Raw genomic sequence first — 18989 nt, 5'->3', positions numbered from 1 at the left:
AGATTTCTGTGTTGTAGACTTCTATGACTAAAGCCGATGCTAATATTTAAAAACATGTAAAACAGCCTTTTCACATTATGATTCCCTCTTTTTTTTTTTCCCTCCATTTTTTCTGCAGTCCCACACAATCTACTTATTTTCCCACTCTTGTCCACAGGTTGTATACTATATGTACGTCTGATGATTAGGTTTCATTATTATGATTACAGTTCACTTGGGGTTAGCAGAGAAGCCCTGAATTTGCACAAGTGCTTTTGCCTCCACTCTGCTCCATCCTTTTAGTTATATAATTTCTTTCTTGCCCACCTTTTCTCACAAAGCTGCTGCTCAATTTCAAAGGCTGAAAAGTCCTCTCAAATGCAAGCAGTTTTTCAGACTAATGGAAGCAATTGAGTGAAATTTTATTGAATCTGGATGCTTCATCTAAGGAGGTGAAATTATCAGATGATAAAGAAGATATTTGCAAGGGTGATTCCAGGTTTGAGGTTATTTCACGTTTGTGGGTAGATTGAAGAAGCTAAAGCTCTCTTCCTTGGAGAAGAGAAGTTTGAGAGAAGATTTGATGGAGATATTCAAAGCCATTAATCTAAGCAGCAGATGTTCTTATTAGCAACAATCAGGACAGTGATTTAAAGCTGAAAGGCAAAAGAAGCAAAGTTGACACAAGGAAAATCACTTCTACAGTGAGTGGTAAGAATCTTAAATTCACAATGTACCTGCCTCATTCGCAGTTGGGGCTTTCTGAAAGGAATTGATAAGCATCTGAAGAGGGAATGTTTACATGGCACATGTGGGATCATGGGACTAGCTTAGACTACTCTTGCAGAGAACTGGCTCAAATATGATAGGCCAGTTGACTGCCTTCTGTGTTGTAACTGTGATCCTTATGACACTGGAGTGAGGAAACCAAATTCTCTTACCTATCATATAAGTACATTAATTCAAGACTTCTTCCATAATCGAATTGTAAATGTATATGTAAGAAAAAAATTGATAAATGCTTAAGTGATATTGTAAATCGTGCTTTGTAATAATTTTATTCTTTTAATTAGGTTCGGAGAAGGATGAACCTTGTGCCCTTCCTGCCCATTTACCAGAACAGAGAGTAGTGATTCACCAAATAGTTACACAGAAGATTCTGCCTCAGCTGAAATATCCACAAATGTCTCTTGAGCCAGAAGCAATGCCGGAAGAAAATGATTCTATTGACAATCTCCCCAAAAAGAAAATTTCTGTCAAATCGCTGAAACAGAAATCAAAAGGAGATCAGAATGGAATGGGAGATATTGAAGAAACCCACATGTTTCCGTGTAAAAATTGTGAGCGTAGGTTTACCACAAAACAAGGTCTGGAACGTCACCAGCACATTCACATATCAACAGAAGGATTCACATTCAAATGCCGGTATTGTGGTAAAGCGTTTGGCACCCATATCAACATGAGACGTCATGAGCGACGCCATGAGGCTGGGCCTAAGAAGAAGGCCACTTTGAAAATTAATGCAGCTGGACAGCTCCACAAGGACGATTTTGATTATGATAAAACAGCAATTGACATCAGTGTTAATTCTTCAACTCGATTGGAAAGTCCTGTAGCTCTGGAAAATTATAAGAAAACAGATTGTGAGACAACACCTCAAAATGTGGAAAATTCTCTTGTCAAGAGCTGTGAATCAAAAATTCAGCACCCATGCAAATTGTGCAAAAAAACGTTTGGTTCTTACACAAACCTGCGTCGCCACCAGCGCCGTATCCATGAGCGTCACCTCTTGGCTAAGGGCATTAGGATGAGACGGAAGGGCTCCCCAGAGGAACAGGATCTGACATCAGACCAAACCAGATCATCTGGATTTCACATTGCTAGCACAGAAACTGAAGACGAAGAGGATGAGGAGGAAGAAGAGGAGACTGATGAGTGTCAAGCGTATATTATGGATGTTTCCAGTAACATTTCTGAAAATTTGAATTTTTACATTGATGGCAAAATTGAATCAAACAACAGCACCAGTAATTGCGAAGTGATAGAAGTTGACACAACTTGCACAAATCCATTTGGACTGCCTTCAGTGCTTTTTCCAGTCACTGACGAATCTCCTCAGAACCTTAAAACAACACAAGTGTCAGTACACACTGTTCGGAAAGAATCAGCAGACAGCGATTTGAAAGGTCCGAAAAAGAGGCGAACCACAAGCCCTCTACCATTTCCGAAGACTAAAACAGAGTTAGGCATTGAAACAGTATCACCTGTTGTCTCCTCATTTTGTGGTCTGTCCCTTCTTGGTCAGACCACTAACAATTTAAGTGGGCATCAGGAGAAGAGTACCTTATCGTCAAAACTTAAGCAGCTTCTTCAGATACAGGAAAACAATTCACCCAGGTCGACCCTTTTTCCAGAAAGCTCAGTTGGTCCTTCAACATCAACGGCACCCACAGTGGGATTTAGTCGATTCAAGAGAAGAACAAGTTCACCACCAAATTCTCCACAGCATAGTCCAGCCTTGAGCAGCACTGGAAAAGACACTGACTTTATAAGGATATGGAGTGAAAGTTTACCTGGCCTAAAAGCACCAAAAATTGAAAGCCAGAGTAGCTCACCTGCCTGGAGTCTGTCCAGCCGAGATGAAACTCTCAGCCCGTTGAGTCTTGAAACGTGCAAAATAACAACTTCTAAAGAATATGCACCAAGCCGGCTTCCCTGCACCCACCTGCCTCTAGATCTATCCAGTGGCATCAAACTACAACCCAATGTAAAAACAGAACCGGAAGGGCCTGGGGTAACTATCTTAGACTTGAGTTTGCATAAAAAATTGTGCAGTGACAGTGAAGTCAAAGAGGATACAGGGAGTGTTTGTACTCCAATCTCATGCACCAGCAAAAAGAAGAAACCTACAACCTCTATGTTAGAGAAGGTACTTATGAATGAATACAATGGCACAGATCTAACAACGACCAATAAACAAGATACAGACTGCAGTCCACAGCCACAACTAGAGGTAGAGGCACCACCTCATCCTGGCACAACCCCAAATCTGGTCACAACGCCTGCTCCTTCTCCTCCACCTCCTGTCCTTTCTGTACCTTCACCTCTTCCAGAGTCAGTCACCCAGGTTTTACAGTCAGTAACGCCTGCTTTGTCACCAGTTAGCATAAATGTTAAGGAAGAAATTAAAGATGTTGGCTATCCAGACACGGATAGTGAACAAGAGTTGAACAGTATCCTTCCACCCACAATTGAACCAGAATCGCCCCAAGACGTACTTATCAAAAACTCTACTGATAATCAGGAGAGTGCAGAAAATGCTCAGCCTTCAGTACAAGAGGAGAAATCTGAAACAACATTTACCAAAAGCTTTCAATGCAATGTCTGTGAAACTCCATTCCTTTCCATCAAGGATCTAACCCAACATTTGTTGGTTCATGCAGAAGAATGGCCCTTCAAATGTGAGTTTTGTGTGCAGCTTTTCAATGAAGCCAATGCGTTGTCTGAGCACCGGTCATCTTTGCATGGCGTAGGCAAGATTTTCGTATGCTCTGTCTGCAAAAAGGAGTTTGCGTTCCTTTGCAATTTACAGCATCATCAGCGTGATCTACATCCTGACCAGCCATGCACACACACAGAGCTGGAAAATGGAATGCTGAGGCCTCAAAATTTCACCGATCCAGGCAAAGCCACCAGCTGTCCAAGCCAGGCAATAGAAGAAAGTTCTGCATCACCACCTCATGAGGTGGAGGAAGATGATGATGATTCCAATGATCTAACAGAGGAACTGTATACTACAATAAAAGTAATGGCATCCGGGATAAAGCCAAAAGGCCCTGATGTCCGTATGGGTCTCAATCAACGCTATCCCAGCTTTAAGCCTCCTCCATTTCAATACCATAACCGTAATTCTGCCAGTGCAGTGTCATCGGCTGTAAATTTTACTACACACAATATTCCTCAGACCTTCAGTACAGCCATCCACTGTACCAAATGTGGCAAGAGTTTCGATAACATGCCAGCATTGCATAAACATATCCTGGCTTGTGCCTCTGCCAGTGACAAGAAACGCTACACCCCAAAGAAAAATGCAATCCCACTGAAAAAGAAAGTGTGGAAGAAAAACGGGGCAATTGCTGCAGAGCCAGCCAGGCAAAACACCATCCGGAGAATGGGACAGCCAAAACGACTCAATTTTGAAGTGGAGACTAAGCCAAAAGTGACCATGAACAAGATCAAAATGAATGCTCTGAAGAATAAAAAGAACAAATTGGTGCAAAGGGCAATCTCACAGAAGAACCGCTCTTCTGCCAAGGAGAAGGCAGTATTGAAAAGCAGGAGTTCAGAAAGCCACAACTGTCCTTACTGTGAGAAAGAATTTACTTACCTGGGAAGCCTCAACAAACATGTTACCTACAGTTGCCCCAAGAAACCAGCATCCCCTCCTTCAAAAGGGTCTAGTTCCCACTCCCCTGCCAGCAGTGACAAAGGGGGTGGCCAACGTAGAAGGACAGCGGACACTGAAATCAAGCTGCAAAGTACGCCGGTTCTTTTAGGAAAAAGGAGAGGTAGAATGCTGGGATCTTTGCAAGCCGAGTCTGTTTCTGTAGCACCAAGGTTGCAGCAGCGAATGAGATCTGTACCTCCAGTAAAATCAAAGAAGCCAAGCACATCACCTGTTGTCTCCAGAACTACAAGCCCAGTAAGATCAGTGAAATTGTCACCGGCAGAGGGAAAGCGGTTAAAATCTGATCCCAGGCAACGGTCTTCTGCCAGCTCTGGCTTAACTTCACCAAGGCTATATCTCCGAATGAAGAATAAAAAAGTTGTTTGGCAGCGGAAAACAAATGTAATGAAGCAAAAAAGACCAGAGAAGTACATGGGGAAATCAAAGGAAACTCGAACAGGTGCAGTTACACGAAGTGGGGCTCCTGGAGTCACTGACAGCAATGATAGTGAGTTGGAAGATGACCAGGAGAACCATGGATCATCTTCAGATGATGTTCAGGTAAATTACAGATGATCGTCTAATTCTCTTAACAAGTTGACAAACAATCTTAATTGTACATGTCCTAACTTATTGATATAAATATTTGAACGACATCACGTACTCTCTTTAGGGCATAATTTGCTCTCTGTACTTAAGTCAGTTCTGATTGTCTTGTTATAGGGACAATATTATGAAACTGGAAGAGGTTCAGAAAAGATTGACTAGAATGTTGCCAAGAATGGAGGGTTTGAGTTATAAGGAGAGGCTGTATAGGCTGGGCCTTCTTTCACTGGACCGTTGGAAGTTGAGGTTTTTAAATCATGAGGGATATACCATAAGACATAGGAGTGGAAGTAAGGCCATTTGGCCTATCGAGTCCATTCCACCATTTAAATCATGGCTGATGGGCATTTCAACTCCACTTCCCTGCACTCTCCCCGTAGCCCTTGATTCCTTGTGAGATCCAGAATTTATCGATCTCTGCCTTGAAGGCGTTTAATGTCCCGGCCTCCACTGCACTCCCTGGCAATGAATTCCATAAGCCCACCACTCTGTGGCTGAAGAAGTGTCTCCTCATTTCCATTTTAAATTTACCCGCTCTAATTCTAAGGCTGTGCCCACGGGTCCTAGTCTCCCTGCCTAACAGAAACAACTTACCAGTGTCCACCCTTTCTAAGCCATAAGATATAGATAAGATGAATGGCAGGTGTCTTTTCCCTAGGGTGGGAAATTTCAAGAAGGGGGCACATATCTAAAAGAGAAAGATTTAAAAGAGACATGAGTGGCATCTTTATTTTTCTTCACACAGTGGTTCGTGTGTGGAATGAAGTTCCAGACAAAGTGGTGGATGTGGATATAGTTACAATTTCTACAAGAAATTTAGATAAGACATGAATAAGAAATGTTTGAAGGGATATATGGGTTTGGCACAGGCAGGTGTGTCCAGTTAGTTTGGGATTATGTTTGGCATGGACTGGTTGAACTAATGGCTCTGTTTTCTTGCTGTATGACTCTATAGACTTCATAAAGAAAGGAGTCTATATGCAGTTACCTCATTATGTAACAGCCGGAAAGGGCTCACTAACATACAAATAAAGAGGAGGGTTAGGCTGCTCTGCCCTTCTGCCATTCAATTAGATCATGGCTGATCTGATTTTAACCTCCTCTCCACAATACTTACTTATCAACAATAATCCTTTACATTTTGCTTATGCAGAATCAATCTACTTCTGATTTAAAAAGCAGATTCAAATTCTGCCTCCATTGTCTTTTGAGGAAGAAATTACAAAGACACTCAATCTTCCGAGAAAATCTTTGCTTTTTCTTTCTTAGACTTAGTTCTAGATTCTTCAACACAGAAAGCATTCTTTCCATATTCGCCTTGTTAACGCTCTTCATATGTCGTTCTTTTTTAAAAAAAAGTTTGAAATTAAGTTAACCTTAATTGCATTATTTTAAATGACGATGCAAAAGCTCCTCAGTGTATGGATAGGAGGTAATTAGAGGTGGAATATGTAATTTATAGCCATTGAGCAATTTTTTGTTGGAAAGTTGGAAAACACACTCTGCTTTTTGCATCCTGAAGTATAGAATGCAAAAAACAAAAGTCATGCTGCACTTGTTCAAGACTTCAGTTATGCCACATGATGTGTTTTGTGTAGTTTTTGACACCTTGTTACAACAGAAAGGTGAAGCATAGAAACTAGGAGAGTTTCGGACAGATGGTAATGGTGAATCTTGAAATAAGCAATTTTTCTTTACATTTTCCTCTCCTTCATAACACGATTAAAGTTATAATCATAGATTGCTTCCACTGATCACTGAGACCGTGAGGAAACTATAAATTCATGATATCATTGAAGACTAAAGACACAAGTTTCTTTATGGGATCTTGTTTTCTATCCTCAGGCTTTAATGGTGCATAAAGCAGGCAAAGCACAAGCTTGTATTTGCTTTTACATCTGGATTTTCCTGGAACTGGTGGCTAGCCTGTCACCAGAGACTGTAGGCCATGAGCTGTAACTCCAAGTCAAGCATGGCTGATTAGGAAGCACTCTGTTTTAACTCCTGTTCTAGGTGTATTGCAACAATATTAGTTGATAATTGACTAGTTTGACCATGTTCTGAACACCTCTTCCGTGGTCATTATATCCTAGAGTAAAACCCAAACTTGGAGCTTTTGGCTCTAAGGTAGGAATGTTACTTTGTGATGGGACTTCCAACCCTTTTGCTGGAATATTGTGAAATTCACTGCAGGCATGTTATTAAAGCAGAACTCATAAATGGTATTTTTTAAAAAGAATTAGTTCTTTTGAAAGAGAGGGTTATTGAAGCATTTGCAGAGGATATTAGCCAAGAGTGAATGTGTAGTTTAGTTCAAATCTTACACGAGTTACCAGTAACCATGAATCTGAGGGAGTACCTGGCATGAAGCCCAAAAATATGTTGCAGTTGCCTTGTATGTTTTGCTTGCCTTGTTTTACATACAATAGATTCTTTATGGTATATCAGAATGCTTCATCTTTTAACCCCACCTTTCTCCAATATGTCTGTTCTTGCAGTAACCCTGGTAATGAGTTTGTCTTAATCTATACTATATTAGAAAGGGACTGTGATTATGTATTCCAAATTATATCCTCTTGGGTACTACATGTATGTCTGCAATTCAGAAGTGACTACACTACAGAGGAAAGTTTTAAAAAAAATGTAATTTACCAGTTAGGGGAGAAAATTGCTCTTTCAGAAAATGAAGAACAGTGTAATTCGGTAGTGTACTTTAAGGTTTAGGAAATTGAATGACTTGTTAAATGTTTGGGAAAGAAGTCTTTATTACTATTTTGGTAGATCACTGAGGGCCTCTAGTGGTATGAACTGAATGCAGCAACATGGCATCGTCAATCTGGTAGTTGCAACATACCAGAGGATCTGATCTTTGGCACAATCCTCCCCGTCCATGAACTGAAAGTACTAAGCATTAGAGAAATGTTGTATGCTGTGTGCCTGAGTACCAGTTCCTTAATGAATGCGCAGCCTGTCTGGGATTATGGGAAATTGCAAGACTTTGGAGGAAGCACACAGTCTTGCATGAAAGCTTGTTTGATCTTAAATTGGTTTCAGAATATTTCTAATTAGATGTGAATCTGTTATTGGAAATCATTTATTAACTAATCTGGAATTATTGCTGTTCTAAGAGTTGTGCTGGAAATGAGTTTAAGATCGTCAGAAGGGCTTGGGATGTGTGGCAATCCGCATTAAAACGTGGGGTGCTGCTTAGTTTTTATCATGTACAAATTCTTTTTGCCTACATTTTATTGCACTTTTTTTAAGAAAGGAGCTATAAAGATAGCCGAACACTGCTCTATCCCCAAGACAACATCCTAACCAATCAGAATCTACCGGTCAATTGAGAATTAAGATTGACAGTTGCATCTTCAGGTCAATGATGACCCAACCAACAGCATCCTATTTTCATGCTGTACAAAATGGTGTCTGTTTTCTGTCTCAAGTCTTGTTCTGATGAGTGCAAGACAGAAACCTTCTAGTTTCCATTTAGCAATATTTAAGTTCTTTATCTTGCAGAAGATTTCAGGTTTGTATATATAGTGGAAAATTGTAAAGTTATTGAACAGCACAACAAGTGAAAACATCTGCAATTTTTGTTCTTCATTTTCAGGTTTATGCAATGAAGATGGTGAGGTAACATCCTTGTTTCGCTCTTTTTGACTGACCTGAAAAAAAATTGAACCTAGACTGCCATTCAAATGGGTCTTCAAAATTGGTCGTACCGGATTGCAAGGCACCCAAGAAGCCTGATGATCTGTCGTGTTTTCCGTTTTTCACTTCAGAGAGATCTTCCAATAAGCTGATGCAAATCTCTGAAAACAGGAAACATTAAAGAAATGTTTCAAGTTGCGTCCAAGCATCGGATCCTTTATGAACGTGCGGCCTGTCTGGGATTATGGGAAATGGCAAGACTTTGGGGGACTCAAAAAGAGACAGTATCTGGCATGCACTTTGTGAATCGGAAAATTTAAGTAAAACACAGTATCAGTCCATAGGCTGTGCATGGTCACCTAAGCAGCGATCAGAAGTTTGAGTCTTCATTAGGAAATATCCTTTTGGAATAGCAGGAGCAGAACTGACTTGGAATTCAGTCCTGTCTGTTTCTAATTCTCATTTTGTTGGGATTTGGGGTGGGGGGGTAGCCGAAGTCCAGTTTGATAAGATATATTATTTCTGTTGATAAGGTCTAAAGGGAGAATATTAGTGCAAGGCTATCTCTGTGCGCCCAGCTCCTCCCTCGTTCTGTTTCCCGCTGTGTAATTTTTAAGATGCCCTTTTGGAAAGCAAGTGCACCTCAAATAACAAGACTGAATGCATTGCACAAAAGTGCTACCAAACTGGTTTTCACCAGATCTCATGCCCAGAAACACTGCTGCAGTCTTTTTTTCCCCTGGGCTTTCAGTAGTGAATTGCTTTATTCACTTCCTTATCACCCCCACCTGTTCCCCTGCCATGCTTTCTTTATCTCTTATCTCTGAGGAAGTCATCTCCTCGAGACTCTTTCAGTTTCTACTGTAATTTTTGGATGAATTTTAGACTTGAAGGGGGGAAGATACTATTTTTCACAACCCATTTCTGTTCTTAAAAGTGATCTACCTCTTTAAAAAAAAATAAAATTTGTAATCAACTTCTTTTGCGAAGTCCACGCCACTTTAGCTCTCCCACTCTCAAAAACCATTCCTGTTTTGTTATGTTTCTTTTTGTGGGGACTTTGTTAAAATAAAAATTGTATGAAGTGTTTGTAGTAATTAAATAACATAGGATATATTTAAAATTATTTAAATTGTGTTTCAGGCAACATGTCTGATGTATGTGATTCCTTCATTGCATTGTTAATTTTCTTTTTTGGTTTATTTTAATTTGGGCTGTGAGAATAAATGTGTAGAATGTTTCTGTAACCAGATTGTTGTTGCTCTTGCCATCTTGATGTGTCTTGCATTTTCTTTTGACATGAGGGTGGTGCAAGTGAGGCAAGTGGCCTGTCTCGCTCTCTCATGCTTCTCCTTTCCTGCTTTCGCTCCTCTCATGCGCGCACACTGCTTTGTGTGTTAATTTTAAATTTTCAAGGCAGAGATTGATAGGACATTGGTCCAAGACTAAAAGGGAAGGTGTGATGCATGGTCACCAAGTGACTGTGTTTCATGTTTGCAGATGAAATTAGAAGCATTTGTGTATGGAAATAATAAATTACAGAGAACAGACAGTTCAAGTTAGTTGGAAAGCTATGGTAGCTGGATTTCAATACGGGGAATCAGAAGCCTCTGTCATTGATGGAGGATAGAGCTGTAGAAGATTAATGTTAATTAATTACTTGTACAAATAAGCCAGTACAAAAGTTTTAAGAAAAACAATCAGAAAAACTAATTAACTGTTGGCCTCTATCTCAAGGGAATTGAAATTTGAAATGAGGAAAGGATGCTTCAGTTATACAGAACAATGGTTGAGACTTGTTCAGTAGTATTGTTTAGGAAAATATAAATGTTAAAATTAGAGCTTAGGCCCTTTTTAAATTGAGAAGTGATTTCACTGTGTAAAATATGATGGAAATGTGAAATTTGTTTCCCAAAATCATTGTGGATGCTTGGACAACTGGAATTTTCACGATGTATCAGGCAAGGTAAAAGAGATCTGGAGTAATAATTAAAAATAATTGATGATCGACAGATCAAATATAATCTGTGAATTAAAAAACATTCTTGGTAACGTGAGTGTTGCTGGTTGGACCAGTGTTTAATGCCCTTGCGGCAGTTAAGAGACAGTCGAGGCTCTGGAGTTGTCGTGTCAGTCAGACCAGGTTAGAACAGCAACTTCCTTCCCTTATCAACAGTATTTGACAGGTTTTTATGGAATTCAAATTCCACCATTTGCCATAGTGGAATTTCAACCCATTCCCCAGAAAATTCCCTGGGTCTCTGGATTAATAGTCTAGCAATAATACCACTAGGCCATCACCTTGCCAACTGGTTTGAAAGGCAGAATATCTTTACATGTGTAGCACACGTAACCAACCCAGTGGTATTTCCAGGTCAGGGTGAAAATGGTTTAATTAGAGGGTAAAGCTGTACGAAATGCCTCACCAAGCACACTCGGATCGTGCACACTGCAGTTAGCTGCATGAAGTTCTACCAAGTCTAAAGTCAAAAACATCAACTAGATTACTCTTCATGTGAAGTTTCTTTAAAATTTCCAGGTTGGTTATAGATTAGGTGCAACTTACCTATTCAAGTTTTGTATTCAATGTACCTAATTCTCTGGATTGCTTTGCATTAATAAGTATGTATCACTAAGTCTGACACAGGTAACACGTGTACTAGCAGAGATTAGTGGAGCCTGCTGGAACAAGCTTGATGGCAGGGACCCTGGGAGGATCAGGCCTGTGTCTGATCTCTGGTGCTAGGAAAACCATCTAGAATTGTGGAGGGTGGAGAGGCCAGGACTCGCATTGCTCCTGAAGGCCATCCATCAAAACCCATTAAGAAGGCCCTTTGTTAACAAATGGCTAGTATCCAATCCAGAAACCACCCTGTTAGGGGGGAGCCACAGAAAGCACTCTTCCCTTCACTTGACTCCAATTTTGCATTTTCCCAAGTCCCAATCACATGGCTCTGGACATCTAGCATCAGGCCACTGTGTAGGCCTTGGAGCATAACCAGTTATAGCGGCTGATCCTGGGGTTCTTATAAATAATGGACTGACAGGCAGCGCTCAAGGGACAGGATTTCAGCACTCTGTCTTCTATCACGGATGATCTAACACCTGCCAATTTAGAGCCTGAGTGAATTTAATTTGCATCAGGTCTTTTTAAATGTTGTGACGAGGCTCCCAGAAAGAGAGATCCACGTCACTGGAACTTAATGCCACTCAGGATATAACCCATCCCTTCTTGCACATGCCAAGGGTCCTTGTCCTTACGCAAGTGTTTTGTTCAATACTTCCATATCTAGTTCTTCCAAGAACATATCTTCTTTGCCTTTGGACTTGGTCCTGAGATTTAAGCGGTTTTCTGTAAATAGTTGTTTCATAGTACAGAACTTGAGTTTTGCTGAAAAAACATTTCATCTTGTACTCATCAGGTGTGTTACTAATACCAATAAAAGGAAAAAAAATTATACACTACTCACCTCATTACAATTGTTAGTTTTCCTTTCATTGATATTCTTGTCAATTGCTGTGATGAATGTAAGATGAAAACATTTGACAAATGATTTTTCAGCAATTTTCTTTAAATATTTGATTGGCCAAAAAGTGATCTCAGCAGAAGAAAATAAATAAGCCCCTTACAATTATTGTTGGGCTGAAAAGGGTTACATTTGTTACATTCTTCCTAATTATTCCCCTGAGTCACTTGCCTGTGTCTGGATCTCCAGTATTGCCTAATGGTGCAACAGCGGGGATATGTAACAGCTGTCTCCTTGCAATCATCCTTTTGATTTACCCCAGTTGACCCAATTCTTAGATTTTAGGCTTGCTTTTGCATTTTAATAAAACTTGAAACTACTTATAAGAAGCAGTTGTCAATCAGTCTGTAGCCAGCAATGAAAGGATTATGGAATGATAGTAAAATTGTGTTATCAAAGTTTCAACACGTGGGAAATGAGCTGGGAGAGATTGTGAACAGGAGTTTATAAAGTGATCAATGGTTGTGTTAAACTTCAGAGGCTGTCAGGGAATGATTAACCTGGATGGCTGGTTTGTAATGAAGAGTGACATCAACAGTGTAAGCTCAGTTCCTGTATCAGATAAGGTCACACCTTCTTGACTTTGCCCCTTACCTGATGCTTGGAGACCCTCCAGTTAAGTCACCACCTGTCTCTCTGTAAAGAGAGAGTGGGACTTCAGCAATTTTGCAATTTCAAACCAGTTGGCAAGGTGATGGCCTAGTGGTATTATTGCTAGACTATTAATCCAGAGACCCAGGGAATTTTCTGGGGAATGGGTTGAAATTCCACTGTGGCAAATGGTGGAATTTGAATTTTCTGGGGAATGGGTTGAAATTCCACTGTGGCAAATGGTGGAATTTGAATTCCATAAAAACCTGTCAAATACTGTTGATAAGGGAAGGAAGTTGCTGTTCTAACCTGGTCTTCTGCTTCAGGGGATACCAGATCTAGAAAGTCACGTTGGCATTTAATCTTGTAGCAATATAAAAGTGTAAATGTTCTGTCTCTTGCGTATTCCTCTAAGCAGTCATGAATATAGTATTATTGTTGGCATTATCTGTTCCTAATGTCTAGCAACTTAACTCAAGGGGGTGTATGTAGGCAATTGTTTTGCTGTGGTTAATACATCTTTCAGAAGTGTGAGATTCAGATATTCTTGAATGTTCTTAGCTAGATGGATAAAAAACTGGCTGGGCAACAGGAGACAGAGGGTAGTAGTAGAAGGGAGTTTCTCAAATTGGAGACCTGTGACCAGTGGTGTTCCACAGGGATTTGTTCTGGGACCACTGTTGTTTGTGATATATGTAAATGATCTGGAGGAAGGTGTAGGTGGTCTGATCAGCAAGTTTGCTGATGACACTAAGATTGGTGGAGTAGCTGATAGTGAAGGGGACTGTCAGAAATTACAGCAGAATATAGATAGACGGAGAGTTGGGCAGATAAATGGCAGAAGGAGTTCAATCTGGGCAAATGCGAGGTGATGCATTTTGGAAGATCAAATTTAAGGGCGAACTATACAGTAAATGGAAAAGCCCTAGGGAAAATTGATGAACAGAGAGACCTGGGTGTTCAGGTCCATTGTTCCCTGAAGGTGACAACGCAAGTCAATAGGGTGGTCAAGAACGCATATGGCATGCTTTCCTTCATTGGACGGGGTATTGAGTACAAGAGTTTGCAGGTCACGTTGCAGTTGTATAGGACTTTGGTTCGGCCACATCTGGAGTACTGTGTACAGTTCTGGTTGCCACATTACCAAAAGGATGTGGATGCTTTGGAGACGGTGCAGAGGAGGTTCACCAGGATGTTGCCTGGTATGGAGGGTGCTAGCTATGAAGAGAGGTTGAATAGATTAGGATTATTTTTATTAAGAAGATGGAGATTGAGGGGGGACCTGATTGAGGTCTACAAAATCATGAGGGGTACAGACAGGGTGGATAGCAAAAAAGCTTTTTCCCAGAGTGGGGGACCCAATTACTAGGGGTCATGAGTTCAAAGTGAGAGGAGGAAAGTTTAAGGGAGATACGCGTGGAAAGTTCTTTACACAGAGCGTTCCTGGAACGCGTTGCCAGCAGAGGTGGTAGACGCAGACACGTTAGCGTCTTTTAAGATATATTTGTACAGGTACATGGATGGGCAGGGAACAAATGGACACAGACCGTTAGAAAATAGATGACAAGTTAGACAGAGGATCTTGATCGGTGCAGGCTTGGAGGGCCGAAGGGCCTGTTCCTGTGCTGTAGGTTTCTTTGTTTGTTTCTTTGTTTGACCTGAGCTCACAAAAACCAAAAGAACTGCGGATGCTGTGAATCAGGAACAAAAACAAAGTTGTTAAAAAAGCTCAACAGGTCTGGCAGCATCTGTGAAGGAAAAAGCTGAGTTAACGTTTCTGGTCCATTGACCCTTCCTTGGAACTTGTAGTGAACCAAGCTAATGTTTTGTTTACAGATTGCCACTGACTGGTACATTATTCAAAGCTGGACTGCTGAAGTGTCGTGCTAAGTAAAATATTGGTTCGATCCCTACTGTGCGGCTAGACTCATGGCTTGTTATCACTTCGTGGATTGTCCAGAAGACGTGACAAAGACCTGCAAGTTAGGAGATAGTAGGAGAACCTCAGGTGCAGAGTGAGTAAGGAGTAAATAGTGTATGTTATTTTTCCAAAAGCACTTGATAAGGACAACTAGAAGTTACTGCCTAAAATTGGGGTTCCTGGAAGTCTATTAGCATGAGTGGAGTGTTTCAAGGAGATAAAGCAGTAGGAAATAAGCTGAAATTTATTCCTAATTATTAAAACTTGTAGATTTCTTGGCAGGCTTGACAGGGCAGATACTGGGAAGATGTTCCGGTTTTGATAGTTCAAACTCAGTATTATTGCCTTAGAATAAGACATCAGCCATTTATCACTAAAGATAGATTTCTTGTGGATCTTCTGAAATTCTCTACACCAGAGAGCTGTAGTTACTCGGTCATTTAATATATTCAAGAAAGAGGTAATAGAGAAGTAGTACAGGAAAGTAGTAAATCAGCTATGATCTTTTTGAACAACAAAGTTGGCTCATTGGACTAAATGGCCTATTTCTGTGTCTAAGTGGAAAGAGAAATCAAATTAGAAGGAGACCAAAAGGAGCAAGGTTCCATAATTGGAACACTGCAGATTTAAATTTCTAGTTTCGGCACCCAACCTAAAATTGTGTAAGGTGAGATGTTCAAAGCATTCAATTGGCAGCAGTTCAAGAGTAAATGATAAATTTTCTGTCGATAATTGGTGTCACAAAGTGCCCATGACAACTGGTATACCTTAGCAAAGGTTGCAGTAGTTTCGGTGAGGATTGAGTTTGAAATGAATAAAAATCATCATTTATATCACACGACCAGGAGGAAGAATTGGTCATTTAAGAAAGACTGGCCCATTTTCATCCATCACTTTATTATATCCATTACAATTTGGAATTACCTCAAATACTACAAATCCATGCCAAGCGTTGCACTTTTGCCAAATTCAGCAGACAACGTATGTACAGCAAGGCTGTGCAGAGTGCAGACTGACTTACAGGAGCATGAGAGTATTGGCCTTGGATTAGGTATCCCTTGACATCTGGCTTCCATCGCCCCTCCATCCCCCAAGTCCACTTGTAAGTTACAGTAGGCCCTAAATTCAGCTGGTTACAAATTTTGGGCAATGGTGAATTTTCAATAGTGTTGAGTGTCTGCCCTTACGATGTGCTGAAATAACACAAGTGCAAACACCAAGGCCCATTCACAGCCTTTACATGCACAGAGATTGCAAAAGCCCATTGAGGGGCTGTGAGTCAGGTGAAAGAAAGAAGTTTAGGCAGTGCAGTATAAGACTGCTGAGAGGAAGAGGAGTATTTTCATGGGGGCCAAGATATATTTGTGGACGACCCCCTTCGTAGACAGGTTTTGCGTGAGAACCAACCTACTTGTTTATCCTGACAGGGATCTTAATCTTGGAAAGCCAATGAGAAACTGGGGCAGAAAAGAATTAACTTCAGAATGGGTTTCTTTTTCTTAAAAAGTACCGTACATGACACTGTATGTGACAATTGTTATTTTGATCACCTGGGCAAATATTGCTGCATTCTGACTTCATTTCTAACTTGCTCATTATCTTACTACACCAGTTAGTGTGGAAACAGTCATAAGACAAATATAAAGAAGTTTAAAAATCAACAACCTAAGAAGTATTGAGTTGTCCTTGATTTGGAATCGAGCCATCTAGACTTCCCATTTCTAGTTCAAAGTCTCATTCAGGCCAGAGTTCTACCACTCTGGGGGGTGGGGGGGAAGAGGGGGAGAAAAAGATACACATTCCTTATTCAGCTGCTGGGTGGGTGGTAGAGAGACAAGTGCGGGGTGCAGTGTGTACCTGTGTGTTTGTGAATGTAACCCACTTTGGCTTAGTTACATTACTCTGCATTGTACTAATCATACTACATTGTTGAATAACTTTGCATTAACTGGGTAAATGTTGGCATTTCCTAGTAGAGGAGAGATCAGCAACTCAACTGGTACCTAGCTGCCGAGTCAACAGCAGCTGAAGATGAGTAAAGTGGACCAAGATTTTCTAATAAGTAATACTGTGGTATTTCATTTAACAACAACAATGTATTTATTCTAAACCCTTATTGTAATAAAATGTCTCCAGACATTCCAGACATAGCTTAACGAAACAGCATAAGAAAAATAGATGGCCTAAAACAACATATACTGAGAAGGGGAGGTTTTAAAGTGAATTTCTGAACTTCGGGCTTTTGGCAACAGAATGCAGAACCACCAATGGTGCAGTGAATATCATTGAGAATGGTGAATAGGTCAGAATTAGATAAATGCAGCTATCTAGGAGCGTTGTAGAGTTGAAGCAGATTATAACTTCAGGGAGAAGTGAGTGCATGAAGGGACTTGAAACGAAGGAGGAGCGTTTTATAATTGAAATGTGGATTGATTGGGATCCTGTATAGGTCAGTAGGTGCGGGGATGATAGGTAAATGCAATATGGCCAGAGTAAGCAAATCTCAAATTAACCCATCCATGTAAGTATATAGTAAGCATGAACTATAGGGAAAAAGCTGAATAGGCAGGAGCTATCTTCCCTACAGTGTTGGAGGCTGAGGGGTGACCTTAGAGGTTTATAAAATCATGATGGGCATGGATAGTGTGAGTAGCCAAGGTCTTTTCCCCAGGGTAGGGGAGTCCAAACTAGAGGGCATGGGACTAAGGTGAGGGGGGAAGATTTAAAAGGGACCTAAAGGGAAACTTTTTCACGCTGAGGGTGGTGCGTGTATGGAATGAGCTGCCAGAGGAAGCGGTGGAAGCTGGTACAATTACAACATTTAAAAGGCATCTGGATTGGTACAAGACTACGAAGGGTTCAGAGGGATATGGACCAAATTCTGTAAAATGGGACTAGATCAGTTTAGGATATCTGTTCGATGTGGATAAGTTGGAGTGAAGGTTCTGTTTCTGTGGTGTACAGCTCTATGACTCAATGTAATAAATCTAATTATCAGACAGTTATGTACTTCAACATATCAACAGTAGGTGTCATTCTTGTGCCATAGTTTCTTACAGTCTGATGTTAGAGGGACACCATTTAATAAGCCATGCAATGTGATTAATCATCCCAACCTTTAGATTGGTTTTATACAATCCCAATTAATGTGTCTGATCTTTCCTTTGGTAATTCTGTTTTTCCTTTCCTCTTGAAAACTCTTTCCCAACTTAACCTCATCAAAGTCTTGGCTGATGACTCTTCACTGCCTTTGGAGAGACAGCTGCCTTCTGTTCTGTTACAGTTAATAGCACACACTGGATTGTGACCGTGAGGCTGTATTTCACTCCCCTCGTGGCTTTGCCAACTCATCCAGTGTACAACTGAGCTTCATTGGCGAGGAGAGATCAAAGATCAATCCCTGGTTTTTGCTGAATTGGCTGGGTCTGGCAGGGTGGCAGTGGGGATTCTGAATTGGCCTCGGTGCCACTGAATTGAGGTGTACAAAACCATTCTTTCCTGTTCCCTATCATATCCCCGGAAGGTAGCGTACGTGGGAACATCAAACAAGAATAATCTAAGATGGCTTTGTGACATCCTCTAGCTCAAAACAGCCTGATGCCAAATGTGAGCCTGAAACCACTTCATCCCCTAAACTTTGATATTATAAAATACTGTGTGAGAAGATCTAGATGTTTGACTGACATATTAAAACCAGCCAGCCAGCCTGCTCTCAAACTGCTTCAAATCCAACTGAGTCCCATGTCAAATGGACATTCAAACTTCAGAATACCAGGGGTGGAATCAACTTGGTCACAGCTAAAGAACAAGGAAAGACGAGGTGTTATTACATTGCTCTTTGTAGACTAAAGACTGCCAGCTTGTAGGATGGATTTTGAGGAATGAATCAAACTAAGTTACAGAAAAGTACAAACGTTCTCCATCAGTTATTATGGAGGACTTCTCTGAATGTGGACCAGGCCCAGTCTGTCTCTACTCCCTCAAAAAGGGAAAGGTGTGGAAAAGGCAGATCAAAATTAAGATAATGAAGAAAAAGTGTGTTTATGACGTGTGTTGGGTTGAAAGTACGATGAGAACCGGATTGAATAAAGACGGGTTAGAAGGGAGGTGAAAAGGAAAATAAATAAATTTAGATTTAGATTTTATTGTCACGTGTATGCAAATACAGTGAAAAGTGTATAATGTCACTATCGTAGGTAGAACGTACCCAAATACACACAAACTTAGCTTTAAAGTAGAAAAAGGGAGAAACAAATTAAAAATGTTA

At 40.6% G+C, this 18989-nt stretch overlaps 1 protein-coding gene across 4 annotated transcripts in view; it reads left to right on the top strand.

Moving 5' to 3' along the window:
• The window catches only part of prdm2a (PR domain containing 2, with ZNF domain a), a 140222-nt gene extending 129384 nt beyond the window's left edge, over positions 1-10838 (top strand). For 3 of the 4 annotated variants that reach the window (XM_059655582.1, XM_059655581.1, XM_059655583.1), the window contains 2 exons: positions 1053-4987; positions 8643-10837. In XM_059655582.1, coding sequence (XP_059511565.1) covers positions 1053-4987; positions 8643-8669 — 3962 coding nt within the window. In that variant the 3' untranslated portion in view covers positions 8670-10837. Of the gene's footprint in view, positions 1-1052; positions 4988-8642 lie in introns of all 4 variants that reach the window. The other variant, XM_059655584.1, reaches the window with a different exon arrangement.
• Positions 10839-18989: the final 8151 nt, after the last annotated feature.

The sequence above is a fragment of the Stegostoma tigrinum genome, chromosome 28 (assembly GCF_030684315.1).
Source record: "Stegostoma tigrinum isolate sSteTig4 chromosome 28, sSteTig4.hap1, whole genome shotgun sequence".
Lineage (NCBI taxonomy): Eukaryota > Metazoa > Chordata > Chondrichthyes > Orectolobiformes > Stegostomatidae > Stegostoma > Stegostoma tigrinum.
This window is presented reverse-complemented; position numbering and strand designations above follow the sequence as displayed.